The sequence below is a fragment of the Amphiura filiformis genome, chromosome 6 (genome assembly GCF_039555335.1).
Source record: "Amphiura filiformis chromosome 6, Afil_fr2py, whole genome shotgun sequence".
Taxonomy (NCBI): Eukaryota; Metazoa; Echinodermata; class Ophiuroidea; order Amphilepidida; family Amphiuridae; genus Amphiura; species Amphiura filiformis.
The window spans coordinates 78,564,516-78,581,203 of record NC_092633.1 but is presented as its reverse complement, the minus strand read 5'-3'; the positions used below and the strand labels follow the sequence as shown (position 1 = coordinate 78,581,203).

General features: G+C 34.7%; 1 protein-coding gene across 2 annotated transcripts in view; it reads right to left on the bottom strand.

The window, feature by feature from the left end:
* Nucleotides 1–46: 46 nt before the first annotated feature.
* The window catches only part of LOC140156085 (propionyl-CoA carboxylase alpha chain, mitochondrial-like), a 38,629-nt gene continuing 21,987 nt past the window's right edge, over nt 47–16,688 (bottom strand). For both annotated transcript variants that reach the window (XM_072179203.1, XM_072179204.1), the window contains 11 exons: nt 16,417–16,560; nt 16,008–16,151; nt 15,415–15,490; nt 14,161–14,271; nt 13,098–13,200; nt 12,412–12,514; nt 11,048–11,146; nt 7,720–7,773; nt 7,270–7,410; nt 5,801–5,878; nt 47–3,949 (listed from right to left, as the gene is read on the bottom strand). In XM_072179203.1, coding sequence (XP_072035304.1) covers nt 3,881–3,949; nt 5,801–5,878; nt 7,270–7,410; nt 7,720–7,773; nt 11,048–11,146; nt 12,412–12,514; nt 13,098–13,200; nt 14,161–14,271; nt 15,415–15,490; nt 16,008–16,151; nt 16,417–16,560 — 1,122 coding nt within the window. In that variant the 3' untranslated portion in view covers nt 47–3,880. The remainder of the gene's footprint in view (nt 3,950–5,800; nt 5,879–7,269; nt 7,411–7,719; nt 7,774–11,047; nt 11,147–12,411; nt 12,515–13,097; nt 13,201–14,160; nt 14,272–15,414; nt 15,491–16,007; nt 16,152–16,416; nt 16,561–16,688) is intronic.

Here is a 16,688-nt window from a genome sequence, read left to right as displayed (position 1 = left end):
CCCAGTCTTGGTCATTGTAAATGAGAAAGATAACATTACTCGTAACCACATTATTTTGTCCTCAATTTATTATAATATTTTCATGGTCACCTTAATCCTGCAAGTAGCATTGTTAAAATATAATCTATGGTTCATGATATTGCAGGAATAAAATGAAATGGGTTGAAAATATACATCCTTGTGCACATTTTAACAAGAATTGTACCCATATAATTTGATAACAACATAATACCTTATGCTCCTAAACCCTTATACTTATACTTTTAAGTATCTAAAAGATAACTTGCGATTCTTGTTAGAGTTCCGTTGAGGACCAAAAACATGTCAAATGTTCTGAAGTCACTTGAAAATTGTTGATAAATCACAAAAATACCCTTAAACCATTTTCTTTTCAACAAGACATGCAGAAAACTAAAGGGATTGGCCTTTACCGTCACATCCCCTACTTGATTTTCACAGAATTCCTTGTGTCCGAGTATAAAGAATTCAAATTTGTCTGTCTTGAAACATGTGCCTAATTCATTGTAGTGGTTAGTTACTGCATTAGTAAATATTTTAAAAGTGCGAAAAAATGAAACATGGTGAAGTAAAGTTTGGGATTGACAGATCTCTGAATGTCCCTTGAAATACACCTTTCAGCAAAACATGAAACTAGTAACTACCTCTATGAGGTTATCTTGATAGGGACCACATAATGTTGTGCTATCATTTGATTCACAAGTGTACAATGATAATTGCACATTGTGCTATTCCAGTTGAAATCCATACACCCCCTATAGTAGACATGCCCTTAAACTCCCAGACAGGGGGTGTAAATTTCAAATGGAGTCACCCAGGGTTAGGTAACCCTATTTAAAATTCCACTCACACTTAAGGTCATGTCTTCCATATGGAGTGCATGGATTTCAATTTGCTAACCACGTGTAATTTAAGTACAGGTACTTAAAGTATGGAAAACCTACATATAGATCAGTCAGGGTTAAAAACATGCACAAACATTATATGTCCAGATTTTAAGATCCCCTGCAAGCAACAAAATGTGATGAAGTCTGACAATTCAGTGGATTATTACCAACAGATTTTGTATATTAAAATCAGCTGCAGCTGTATGATTAATCATTTTAACATATTTCTAGCACACAAATACCAAAATACACAAAAAGCGAAACAAGATTTAGCCTAAATTTCAAATGACTAATAAGTAACAAATACTCCTCAGCCTCTGCAATCAATAAATAAAAACAAACAACAAAATTGTGAGTTGGCAGCACCTGTGGTGGTTACCATTCTACAATGACTAGTGTTATAAATAAGGCAAACCCTCACGCCAAAAGCCCTTGAGTGTTGAAAAAGGCCTGTATAATTTTCGGACCTATACCTGAATGGCCCTTTCAAATTTTGTCTTATTTCTTTCTGACACTGGGTAATATCATGACTTGGCTATTTTGTGCAACATTTCCTTGGGACACACTTGTCAATCACAGCTTGCATCATTCCTTTACGGTCTCAGAAGAGCTGAAGATCTCTTTAAAATGTCACATACATAAACAATTTCAAATGGGGGCTTTACCAATGAGTTGAATGTGCTTAGGGAACAACACGAAAGTTTGATGACATCTTATAAACAACAGTGCTTTCATTAGGTGGGTGACCCCCTCCCTCCCTCCTTGTTATGCAAGTGTGAAATATTGAAAATTTCAACTTCAAAAGTTCAACTTTTTAACCAGTTTTTTACGAACGTAATCATACTTTTTGACCCAAAAGACCTTGTTCCTAGGATGTCATTGAACTTTTCCTTTTCTGTTCACTTACATTGACACATAATAATCAAGTTATATTGATGTTAGTCTTTCTCTAAAGGCTTTTATCCCATTTGATACTTTTTGCAAGTTTTCCTTCACCTCTTGGTCTCGTTTTTAACCACATCATTATATACATTTAAAAAAAAACACTATAGTTTGATCAGCTCATAATCAGCGGGAATTGTTAGGTTTTTACCACTATGCCGAAAAATAGACCCACGTTAAGAGTGACATAGTTGACCTGTATGGTCTATAATGTGCGTGTTGAAGGAAGTAGACTTGAAGTATAGGACTTGAATAATCTGTGATGTTTCTGGCGAGATGTCACAAGGCGATCTTAAAATTAAATATATTGATATTAATCCGCGATGTTATGAGGCCCATCGATTATGAGCTGATCAAACTATAGTATGTAATAAATAACTTGTGCGCTTAGTAATACCTGCAGATTTGTGATTTCATAATCATACAATACTGGAACAGGAATGAAGTCACTGCAAATATTTACACACACAATTGTACATTCTTAGACACTGGGTTTGATTTAACTTTTGTAAACTGTAAATTTTATTGGTTCCTGAGTGTCGTCTATCAGGCAATAGGCGACAGTGGCCGCATCGCTGCGCAACATGCAGGTCGAGCCGCACGAATGTGCGGTTTGAAGGCATATGCCTAGTGCATAATACAAGATCGAAGTATGCGCAACTGAAGTTGCCAACACCATTTGTTCATTTTAGGAAAAGGGAAATTTTCACGACAGTAACTTAATTTTTGCTAAATAAAATATGTTTTAGTTATTAAAATAATAATTAACTGCTTAAGAATGAGAATAAATGACAGAAACCTTTGTCAATCATTGTCATGTCATAAAACAATGCAGTACATCTGCATATTTGTTTTTTATGCTTTCAGTTTACTAAGTTTTCAATGTATCTCCATGTTTTCAACATCAAGTACGACATTTGCTTTGTGTGACATTTTATGCAATTCCACTGCAATCTTCACATACTATTTTGCCAATTAATTTCTGTAACCAATTCTCTCAACTCACTCCTATACTTCTTGAAATATCCCATTTGATATAAAATGAGAGCTATTCATTCAATGATGTCAACTACACAAAATTGCAATACTCACCATGCATCAATTTTACAATGTGCTACTGTGATATTGTTTGTGTAACAGATACCTCTATCAATCTGTCACACTGTAAACAATGAGATTGACATTAAGACTTCACAAAATTGAAACTTGGCTGGTCAGCACCTCTGAATATTTGTTTTTACTCACTAGCATTTTACATCAATGAGTTCTATTTGGTTCAAAATTGCACTGAGATGGAATTTTAAGTCTGGTTCCATTTTCTCAGGACTGTTAATATTCCATTTCCTCACAGAAAGCATATACATTTCTGAAACTATACTTTGGTTCACATCAAATTCAGTGGTGACCTCAATCCATTTTCGACGTTGCACCACACGCATGCTGACATGCAGTACTTCTATGCATGTGTGTATGCTCTGAGTGATTAACTTTACTTTACGATTCGATACTGCCACTAGTGAAATATGCACTACCTCACTACCGAACTTAAAGTGAATCAAAGTAGAATAATCCAAATACTCGGCACAGTGAGCACAGCACACTTTTGAATACATTCCAATAACATGAAAACAGTTTCTTCACCAGTATTTCTCCATACAAATGTTATGCAACGAAAATATGTATAGTAATTTTGGAAGCTCATCAGTATAAGAGCAAAATACATATTACTTGACATCCTAAACTTATCTTCATAACCATTTAAATCTTATGAAAATGTTATACAACTATTTGCATTTTTGATCACCCTTTAGAGGCATTCACAAACAAGCTGGGTTAAAATGTCAACTACACAATATATGCTGCACTTATAGCATAGAGAGAAACCATGCCATTTTGCCAACAGCTGGCATTGAGATGTTGACAGCAGTATTGCAATATGTGTATGGCCTCATGCTTGCATTGATTTCTATCCTCAATAATCAGTGACTTTGGTGTTAAGGCAAAATGGGTTTACATTGCTATTCTTGAGTGTCTCATTCCAATTCTAAGATGATGTCATCTTCACCAATACTGTCGCCTTCCTTGAAATAGATTGTCTTCACCTAGAGAAAAACAACAACAAAAAAACACAAATGAAATCAACCGATTACAATACGTACTCCTGATTTCAACAAAATGGCTCGATTTGATTTGATTGATATAATCCAAACAGCCTTAGCAAAAGAAAATCTTATTTCCACTGGGGTTCTTACAATAAAGGGGCATATGGAAACAAAGAACAACTAATTCAAAACATACACTACTAAATTACATGCATAGCTGAGCTTAAATATTAATACACACCAAAAGTGAATAAAAAAACACAAATGAGACCAACTTAGGTTAATCGGCGTGCACAGAAAGAAACTTTGTAACGGACCCCTTAAATACTGGCAACTCAACAATCTCATTGATATTATTTAGCAGTGAGTTCCAATGATGGATTGTGGTCTAATAAAAAGTATATTTAGCTTGCCCATTAGCTAGTAGAACAACAAAGTTATAGTGTGGTTATGTACATAATTTTTAGCATCACTTGATAAAGGACCATTGGTCCAAAACGTTGTGTGTTTATATTAAACCATTGTGTGTTTTATACAACAAACTGGTACTGTTTTTACTTATTATCTACGACTCTATAATTATATTATATATGTAAAATGGAGTTGCAAATAATCGGGAGAAAAGTCACGAACAATCTTCAAAGCATGGTTCAGTTTAAGCTGCATCACCCTGTCTTTAAATGCTGAACTAATTGTTCCAAATTAAAAGTTAATGAAGACTTGAATATCATATATGTGACCAGCTCCAAAAAAACCCGGAACAAGTCGCTGGGCATGTTTTTGAATTATAGGCCTTAACAGATGACATTCCCATAAAAAAATGAAATTTTGGAATTCTTAATTTTATGGTATTTGACCTTGGGACCAAGTGGACTTTAAAATCCTTGAAAGTACTTATTAAAAAGAGTTTAATTAAATCAAAAATTGACGGTTGAACTATGATAATCCCTATTCAATCCTGTGTAAAGCAGAAAACTAATTAGCCCATTATTCAGAATAGCAAGGTATCATTTACAAAATTATCCTTATGTATATAATTTTGGTATCATTTGAAAGCTTATTTTCCTTTGCTTACATTTTATTCAAATTATGAAATGTCAAAAATGCGACTTGTTCCTGGTTTTGTCAGAACGGGTCACATATTCGCTCTAATATAAGCCCCCTCTAATAAATGCCCCACCATTTTTTTTCCGACCAAACTGTTCCATGAATGCTGTCAAAATACAGAACCTATATTTTCGAACATACGATTGCCAAATTCACGATATCCATGTGTGCGGCCATTGTTATCGACAGAGTTTGCAGTATTTTTTCAATGGGGATTACCATTGTAAAAAATACCTCTAATTAACACCTTCCTTTTGGAAAATGTAATGCCCTGGGGGTGTTAATTAGAGAGAATACAATATCTTTGCCATTTTGTTTTGTTTTTATCTCTATTGACATAAAACCAGTTTCCAACTTATTCATTGCATTGGCAAGTTACTACAATTGAAATTGAGTAAACATGCAAAAATAACAAAATAACATGTGCGGGGAAACTGTGGTTCAGTAGTGACAGATCACTGAATGTCCTTTTCTCATTTTCTTACATGCAGTTTCAAGAACAAATGAATTACTGACTGGCTTACCTTTCCACTACTAGAAGTAAACAAACTATTGTGCATCTTGTACTGACTGGCTTACCTTTCCACTACTAGAAGTAAACAAACTATTGTGCATCTTGTACTGACTGGCTTACCTTTCCACTACTAGAAGTAAACAAACTATTGTGCATCTTGTACTGACTGGCTTACCTTTCCACTACTAGAAGTAAACAAACTATTGTGCATCTTGTACTGACTGGCTTACCTTTCCACTACTAGAAGTAAACAAACTATTGTGCATCTTCATAGCTTCTACTACACAGACTTCTTGGGCTTCTGTAACCTGAGATAAAAGAAACATGTGTCATTATCAGACTTGTGATTGGGGTTTAAAAAAAATCCTGAAACCACTTGGTTACTATCAAAACAATACGGACAAATCGCGACTCACAGCAACTTTTTAGCCTATTTGAAGGCTCAAGGAGAGCTATTTTGGGCATGGATTTCATAAAATAAAATTTCAGCCTGTTTTACATATTGACCTCAAACTTCAGTATGTGACTTTGAACACCACCAATAAATGAAGATTCCCATAGTGCAGCTATGACCCAAGTTTAATATAAAATTGAATCAATTGAGCCCATATTTATATGTCGTGTCCAATATTTTAAAACTCATAGCGAAAGCAATCAATATTGGGCGTAAAGCATCCAATTTTATCATTATTATGTTTTGGATCCATTATTTTCACACACTTGGATTCACCAAAACATAATAATGGTTGCAATATGATTTGAATTTTCATGCGACCAAATTTTAACCAACAGTACATAAACACATACACATGCACCCACACCTGAAACCACAATCCCGGAAAAAATGTGTTCGAACACCCACTGTAATTCCCATGTTCATCTTAGTATAGTGCGCACGCTATATGAGTCACTGGAAACTAAGATTTATAATAGAGTTCTCTCAATGTTCATCTTAAGCATATCCCTCCCTTTCCCCACCAATCAATGTTGGGAGAAGATATGTGAAGATGAGCATATTGGGTATGCCAACATTGTACGGGGGTAGAAGGGGGACTATTCCCAATAAGGCCTTTAAAGTGTTCGAACAATATTTTCTGAGATTGCAGGTGGTGTATGACGTGCATTCCCTAAATTCAGTAAATTTTCATCGTCAACCGTGTAATTGAATGGGATTATTTTGAAATTTTAAGCGCTTGAAATATCACAAACAAATAGGCCTGGGTTGATAAATAATATAAATACAAGCTAAAACCGTTGGGGTTCGATAATGAACCCCACAAAACTAACGAGTATATCGAAAATGCCATACGGCCGGGCGGTTTCACGAGTTGCCGGCTCGATCATGTCATCCGCTGCCTGCCTGAAACTACCCTCCAAACTGGGACGACGTATAGAACCAGAAATATATGTTGTCAATGTATTATTTCTCAAAAAGCTCATCCATCAAACCTCATAATATTTGTTTATAATAGCAAATAACAATATAATATGTTCTTCTAATGGCAGCTGCTATTCGAGGATAAAAACACGGTAAGAAAGATGAGTAGAAAACATCAAAAAGAAGGAAAACAAGAATGTGAGGTGAGTTAACAGACAGAAAGACGGACAGATATATGTTGAACAAAGGAAAAGAGCAGAAAACAGAAGCAAAAATGGGTGATGCGACCTGCCTGCCTGTAAGCAAACAAATAAAACCTACCATTTGTCCTTCTACAACATTGATTGAATGAATCTTTCCAGGCATGGGTGATATTACTTCTTTGCTAAGATCAGGTTTGGGCTTCTCTGGCATCAGGGATTGTAATTCAGCAATTTCTTTCCTCACAACACTCACTGGAAACTGAAATTCAAACACAAAATGATAGTATTTAGCGAAAATTCATCGAAACATGGATTATTGGCTTGACTGATATGAGAAGTAGATCTTGGCTTTTCTTGTGTGGTCTATGTTCCTGTAATATGAAAGAAGTTTCCTCTAATTGACTGCTTTATGTAATATAGCATTGAGATTTTACTATAAAGATTCTTGATTTAAACCAAAATGAACAAGGCTTCTTCTCATTTGTGAGTAATCTTCCCATGAACTTTTCATACACAGACAAATGTGATGTGTAGATAAAAACAGACAAAAAACCCGAGCCATACTTACCACTGTTCCTCTAAATTGAAGTTGCATAGCTCCAGTAGCACCATGGGATTTAATCTGTGGGCAATTGACAAGGAAGATGAAGAGTAATAAAGGAATTGATAGTACATGATTAACAGCAAACGGCTTATTACAGTCGGAATTCCAATTGAATGAACACAGCCCGACATAGCGTGATGTTTTTTGCGTACATTGCGTTATGGACGCCAGCATGTACAACTGTGCGTGAGTGACGCGGAAGTGAATCCAACCATGCCAAAGCACTCGTGATTGGTTAGTATTTGTATCCAAGGTCATGCATTCATGTTGTAGTTTGAAATACGCGATATACGATCACGGTTGGATTGAGTACAGCTGTTGAAAGCTGTGTTCATTCAATTGGAATTCCTACTGTAGTGGTTCTGGTTCTAATTTCAATACTGGCAAACACCCCTCAAAGGAAATAATCTAGCAGGAATGGTGCAGAACAAGTTGGTTACTCAGTCTGGCTGATGTAGTGCTGGTATAACACAGCCTTAAACTTGTCTTTGTCTTCTACTGACATTATGTAGGAAGGTACAGAGTTCCAGTCCACCAATGTTTTTGGAATAAACAAGAATTTGTAGCAGTTTTTGTTTGTAGAATGGCTTGATGAGCATTGGACCGGGCATAGGACCAATTGCACTGGGATGGCGAGAAAACCCATGGAATATTGTCACTCTTGCTATCTTCCTGCATACTTCAGGGGCTCCCATTCTAGATTTGTCTTCATCTCTGTAACACTACTCTTTCTTCCTTGGTCATGATACCTACATATGTATTCTTTTTGTGCTTCCTTATATTGCACTTCACATTCTCTCAATGGCATTGACTGCAAAATCTCTTATTGGTCATTTCTACAGGCACTTAATTAATGTCCCACGAAAACATTTCACAGTATTCAATAAATAGCTTGATTCTTACTGTCAATCATTAACTTTGTCCCAGATGATAATACTATATGGTCAATTCCAGCCAAAGCGGGCCAAAATTCTCTCTGGGGGCCATTTTGAAAATGTTTTCCTTTTCAATTCTAGACTTATCAAATGAGGCGATCATGTCTAGTGAATCATCAGGTGGAAGTGCCATCGGATTGAAAAATAACTTTTCTTGCTAGACCAAATAAAGTGTTAAATGCGCATATGCATGTTACCCACAATTCAAGCATTTTTCACCTGTTATACGCCATAAAATTTCACTTTCTTTAATATCTTTCAATATTTTATATGTGACTCATATACACTAGAAATCGGTGAAGACTTTGAGCGTAAAATAGAATTTTATTACATATATCTACAAAGAAATATTTTGGTTATTACAACTTTTAAGAAAGAACCAGGTGTACAGTTAAGATTGTGTCAATTCTTGAACTCTTTCCAAAGTGGCTGTCATTTAACATTACTGTATTATTTGAAAGATTAGAATAAATGCTTCATATAAATATAAAGTTAGATTTTGTATCTCGTCGCAGGATGAGGATCTCGGATGGATTCGTGGGTAACAGCGTCTGGAAAATAGCAATTCCTATTAATTTTTTAAATAAAAATAAAAATACTTTTCCGTATGTCAATAATTCAGGCTGCAATGGCACTAAAATGAATTTTAATCAAAATACAGACTACATGGAATATTTAGAATGGATCATTATGGCATTTTGGGTATACAAATTTTGAGAATAATGAAGTTGCCAAATTTAAATAGACAGAGCAAACAGTTTTATATTATTATTTTAGTAAAATCATTCCATATTTTCATGCAGCAATATTCTATTAACTCGTGTTTGACAGTTCCTATGAACTAAAACACTATCAATACATTGTTAACTATAATTTAAGTAGGGATTCGTGGGTAACCAAAATGTTCGTGGGTAACACATATTTGAAGGTATGTATTGGTAAGCGGCAAAATAGAAAATATTACAGAAGGTTGGAAACCACCATGCGGTTATTCCTCCATTGTGTTTCAATGATTCCTGTTTCTCTAACCAATTGCATTTACCCAAAAAATGGTAATTTAGGATAATCAATCAAAACTTCATGATGCAGCCAGCTTCAGTATACCTTCAAGAGGACGCTATTAAACAGGACTGTTTTGGAACCTATTTCGCATGTTTTCAAAATGTTAAGATGCATAAGAAACATATAATTTACTGAGTAAATCCTTGGATTCGTGGGTAACGCCGAATTAAGTGGGTAAAGCTATAAGTACTATATTACCGTTTGAGGTTTGCGTTTCTTAGGTGTATAAACTGTAAGTACTGTCAAAATTATAGCATACCCATGGCTTGAATATGTGCTGATTTAAACTTAAAATAAACAATCTCCTTATTTTTCAAGGTTAGCATCTATTCTGGATTCGTGGTTAACAAAAGTTTAAACCGTCGTAGATTCTTTTTTAAAGCTGTGAACGTATTTTTACGATTTACAATTTTAAGCGCTTGTCAAACTAAATTCAGTGTCCAAAGTCATTAAATGTTAATTTAAGTTATGGCAATTATATTTGCTGGACTCGTGGGTAACAGTTGATACGTGGGTAACGTCAAATTTGATTTTATGGAATTTTATGGGTAAAACATATTTGCATAAAATAATCACTTGGACCTCAGAATTATAGAACGAAACTTCGTTTCATGATATAGTCATTTATGGCATATTCACTTAACATTTTCAAAAGCGATCATTTTATTTTTTGATACGCGGGTAACAAAATCATTAGCCAAATTGACTTAATGGCCTCTAGAATCCACAAACTTTGGTGGAATTCAATCGTTTTACACATGATGAGAGATCATGCAAACGTCTTTCTAACGGTAATAATTTCATTTTGATTGAAGGACATTCAATGACATATATGGTGCTTTATCTTTGAATTAAGTGGGTAACGCCAATTCATTTAAGCTATCATAACTTGTCCCCTGGTATGACTTGCTAGTAAAGGCCTATATGCACAAAGAGAGCACATTGGACGTGACATGATATGCTCCATCAATAACGTGATTTCCTTTATTAATGACATTTTAAAGTGGAAAGTTAACATAGAGAGAATTTTGTCCGCTTTCGCTGGAATTGACCATATACTGAAATAGGAAAAAATATTTTTTGTCAATGTGTCCTTACAGTGGCAATATTATTATTATTATATAGCCACTTCATGCATTAACAAAGTTGCACAACAATTAAACAATTTGTGCATAGTGTACATGGTGTATGTGCCGAGCTTAATGGCAGGTACGCTATTCTATATCAAGCCACATTATGTCACAAATACATGTTCACCAATGTTTACTTATATAACAATGAGTATTTAAAATTACCTGTAAGCTGTATTCTTGGCCATCTACTACTGGTCTAATTACATCACTAGTGGGTTTCCACCTGTCATCAACTGATAACTTTGCATCACCAACTGTCACCTGCAAAATATAAAATCATCAGGAATGAAAACATTTGTCTGTGCCATTATGGAAATTCTGTGTAAATTGGGTCTTGAATCTGGGCCATTGGAGGTCACCTACAAATATGATGGTGACATATGTTCCATTTGTCTTCCTCGAGACAGTAGCGTTCACATGAAATACACATATGATCAAAGGGGGTGAATCTGTAGTGTGCAATGCGATGTGAAGTGACTGCACCTTACAGATACACTGCTTTTGATTGTGTGTGTATTACACATAGACTTTACTATCTCAAGGAAGCCAACTGCAATATATAGTCTGGTGGCAGAGCAAGGTAAGTTTATTTTGCCATTTAAAGTGTTTTTCTTTGTTGATTATTGTTCTGTTCTATGTGTGGTACAAAATCAGATTCCAAGTGGTGTAAAATTGTCACTCCTGGGCAAGTTCATAGAGGGGTGACCCAGTTTTGTCTAAACCTATGCCAAATTACTCCTCTTGTCATAAAGATTCAGAAAATGCATTGTTTCACCTATCTATGACTTATCATTGTGGAGTTATGAGCAAAAAGGTTGAAGGTTAAATAGGGAACTCGGAAATAGAAATATTCTACAATTTTGATGAAAATTGTCTCAAATTGTTTTTCCTGCAATGACAACTCTAATAAAGAATAGTTTTTGACCACCGAAAATGATTTGTTGCCTAGGTAACACATGAAAATAGGTCACTGTTAATTGAGTCCTACTGATGATGACCTAACAGTATTTCCATGAACGGTTACCTAGGTGATGAGGCATTACAGGTAGTTATATCTATTCTTTATTAGGATTGAGATAACAGTACCAACAATTTGAGAAAATTTTCATCCAAATTGGAGCATTTTATCTATTTTAGCACCTATGGATCTTCAAATTTAACCTTTGGGCTTATATAAATCTGGAACGATAAAAAAAAAAGCAGTTTTGAATTCTGACTCATGTATAAACTGAGATCTTGGAAATCTTGAATTGCCCAAGGGGTGACAATTCTACACCCCCATAATCTCATTTTGTACTATCTACGTAATAATAATCAGAGAATAAAACACTTTAACTGGCAAAACCATCTAACCTGATAAAACTTTTGTTCTAAAAATGGCAGCAGCTTGAAAACTTTGATAATACATTGGCATGTCACCAACAAAATGAAACAAAATAAGATTTAATAAACCGGAAATGGTATTTAAACTACCATGAAATTAATGATGTGGATAAGATAAAGATTTAACAAATCTGTGTCATTACCTGATATGCTTCACCTCTCTTTGTGATATTTACTGTGTTTGATGTTTCTCCTATTGTTACTAACAATTTCATCTGACTTTCTTCGCTTTCTCTTGGGGGAATTCTGAAATACATAAACACATACATTGTATATTTATTTCAAGTAAAATAATAGGCACTAATATTGATCCAAACAAGAAGCTACTTTCAAACTCTGTATGTGGATTTAGAAGAGAGATCCATAGGCAGATTGATGCATTCATTCAAGTCATTACAAATATCATATTCTCATTGGATGATTATATAAAACAAAATCCTGTTTGTATCCCATTTGTAACATATAACACTAGGACCAGCCAATTAAGGTATACTTAAGGTATACTTAACCCTACATTATTATTATTATTACTTATTGGTTATATCATAATAAGGCAAAAACATTTGTCTCAGAGTAGCTCTGATGCACATATGTTTTGGAGAAATTAGCCAGTTTCATTTTTTAGTAACGTAAGTATCGGTAAAAAAAGTTTCAAAGCATTTGTTGGAAAATTCCATCTAGTTTCATCTATTGACAGCTGGATCAATACCATCACTTCAACAAAGTCAAATGACATTTGAATAAACTGTACAACAAACCTGATAAATCTCTGAGGTTGGACATCAGTACAAGCCTTCTAACAATTATTAAACATTGATCACAGGCTCACCTTGTTTGATTGATGAATGCAGTGGCTTTCTTTGCATCTTTAAGGAATAGGGAACTTGCAATGGCTGCTAATACATTCTGCTCACTGGAAGACAGCTGTAGACCTGAACATTAAGACATATTATATACCATTTATTATCATATTTTTTGTGATATAATACACAAGTTTTATGGCAAATTATTAAGTGAACTTTATAAATCTAATGATATGTACTTAAATATAGCTGAGAGGAAAAGCTGACCATCATTTGAAAATTTTTGACCTTTCGTATTGAAGATATACATTTTCCCCAAAAAGTTTTAAGTGTTTTGGGGGAAAATGTATATCTTCAATATGAAAGGTCAACATTTTCGAATGATGGTCGGCTTTTCCCCCCAGCTACATACACTTTAAGTACATATCATTAGATATATAAAGTTTACTTCATGGACTGTTAAATATCACAAATAAAAAAATATCAATTTTTAATAACTTGCCATAAAATTTGTATTATATTGCAAATTTTAAAAAAATCAAAATTATTTGATATCTTCAGGACATTCCTCGTATTCAGAATGCTATTTGATATGTCTGATTTGCTCTCATGTCCCACAAAAATACTTTGCAAACATTGCTATCACACGCCTTAAGAGTTAGAGAATAAGACTGTTTTGGTGATGGACTTCAATGTGAGGTAGAAAACTCAATGCATTAATCAGACCACAATCTGGTTACACACCTTTAACGTACACAAAGTCTTACTTAAACATCCTATAAACTTAATACATTTTACTTACACCATTCTACTTCCACCACTTTACTTCCACCATTTTATGCCTTGTATTTTATGCCCTACAATTAGGCAAATATATGGTAATTTATGCAGATAATTCAGGGTCACACTATCGTTGCCTATTTCAAATTCAGGGTTCAAAGGGTTAATCAGACCACAATCTGGTCGCACATCTTTAATGTACTCAAAGTCTTACTTGCGTCCTATAAATTAAATACATAATTTTACTTCCACCATTTTACTTGCACTAATTTTTCTTCCACCATTTTATGCCTTGTATTCAACATTTACCTTTAAAACCCTCTGGATATTCTTCCTCTAGAAATTTGGTACTAATGTCCCCTGAGATGAACCTTGGGTGAGCTATTACATCTTGTAGTAAGGATATATTGTGTGTGACTCCTGTAAATAACAACAAGAAAGTCAAGAAATGGGTAAGAGTGTCAAATATTTGAACCAATTATGCACACTTGCTGTTATGTCATGGAACATCACAAGAATTATTATGATCTTGTGCAAATCAAATTATTTCCATGGTTGGTAAGTTACACTTCTTATAATCAATAACAGATGATTACAATGTTGCGTCAGCTCATGGTACACCATAACATCCTGTGGGTAAACTTAACTGGCAAGGTACAAAAAGTATTTGGCAAGTACTAGGTAAATGTCTGCCGCACTGTGGCTTGTATGAAACTCTACCAACATTTTCATGCAATCCAACTTTCAGATGGTCTGATGATCTTTCTTATTCTTCCTACTACACTGGGTTGTAGCTATCATGGTGGGCCATGGTGGGTAGTGAAGCCCACCACTCATTTCTGGAGCTCACCACCCTACTAAACAGGGCTGTAGCTATCAAGGTAGGCCATGGTGGGTAGTGAAGCCCACCTATCATTTCTGGAGCACACCACTTAAGGTGCCATGGTGGGTAGTGGAGCCCACCACTTATTTCTGGAGCTCACCACTAAAGGTTAATTTCAATGCTGGGGTCCACCACTCAAACTCAAGAACATGTTTCTTTTACTGAATGTATCCTAAAGTGTCCAGTATTGTAAAACTGTACTAAAAATATTAAGTTTCTGTAAAGTGCCGCTCACTACTCAAACGCTGCTAGCTACAACCATGATTCTACTGCAAAGTGAATGTTCCATTTTCTGTATCTACAAAAGTATGTAGTTTAAAATAAAACTTTTTCCTATTAATTTTTTTCTCACCTTCTACTGTTCACTACACTGTTCACTATGGATTGAAGGACCTTGATGGACTTAATCAACTAGCCTTCAAATTTCTGCTATATACATGTACATGATACTCTCATAATTGAATAATGGGGGCACAGCCAGGAGTGCTAGTGCTACTCATTTTCCTCTTGTTTTATGGATTAGTTTTCTGCAACAACAACAATACTTATATGAATATTGGCCTAAAACAACTTTTTTAGTGCCTTGAGCGCTCTTAATTGAGTGGATATGTGCCTTGTCGCTATTATTATTATTATTACTTTTTACCTTTAATACACCAATAACAATGTCATATTCTTACCCCTGATTACATATGAGTCTAGTGCCTGCCTCATTGTTTCCAATGCTTCTTCCCTGTCTGGTCCATAGGTCACTAACTGTAATCATGACAGACACCAAATTAACAATCACATAAATACAATTTATGTTTGCAATTTGTAAAACTCAAGCAGTTGAAAATTTCTTTAAAAAAACAGGAATCTCTCAAAATTTGGAATTACAATGCTCATTATTATTTTCTTTCATCTTTATTTAAATTATTATTCTTTAATCTACACTTTCAATAAATTCAGAGATTAGTCTTAGGAACAGCGTGTAGAAAAGATGTAATATTAGCCAAGGAAAGTGTTTGAAAGATGAGGTACACTTTGTGTAAAAGTGAGCCGCTATCTCTCAAGATCATTTCATCACATACATGTAGGTGTAATACAGTTGTGTAGTGCATAACCAAACGGTAGCCATTTGACAAATGTGTACCTCTGGCAAAAGTAACACAGGCTTTTTAGTTCAGATTTTACTCTTAAAACAAATGAGTGAATATAATACACACAAAAATGTTCAATACATAACACACCACCCACACACACTATTCACACCAAAATTCGAGAAGTTTACCTTGGATATCATTGGATCGTAGTAAATACTGATTTCACTGCCTTCTCGTATACCACTGTCAACCCGCACCTTGGGTATATGTACTGGCTCTTGATACCTATATAAACGACCTACTGATGGAAGACCAAATGATTTGTAGGGATCCTACAAAAACAAACAAGAAAAGACAAAGTCATTCCATAAATATGAAATAAATACTAAAGTGAATGAAACAAGTTTTATATACAAATTATAATTGATAAATCATGTCACAACATGACACACTGAACAACTGAACAAATGTGCAAGTGAAGAATTTGTTTATTACAATTTCAGCTATACAAATAAAATGCATACAACTAAGGATGTTTATATTATTATCTAAACCACCAATCTTCAAATTATATTTGAGCACAGGGTGACATCTTACCTCAGCATAGACTCTGCATTCAACAGCCCATCCATTGATAGGAATGTCAGCCTGCTTCAATTTAAGTGGGTAACCGTTGGCAACACGGATCATCTCTTGTACCAAGTCAACACCTGTAATGCACTCTGTAATAGGATGTTCAACCTAGAATGTGGAAATGATGAAAATGCATTTTACAACATGGAAATATGTGATACTTCCTATAACTGTTAAATCTTACTATTGTCAACATCAGCAGTTCCCAACCCATTTGGCAAGTGACCAAGGCTACA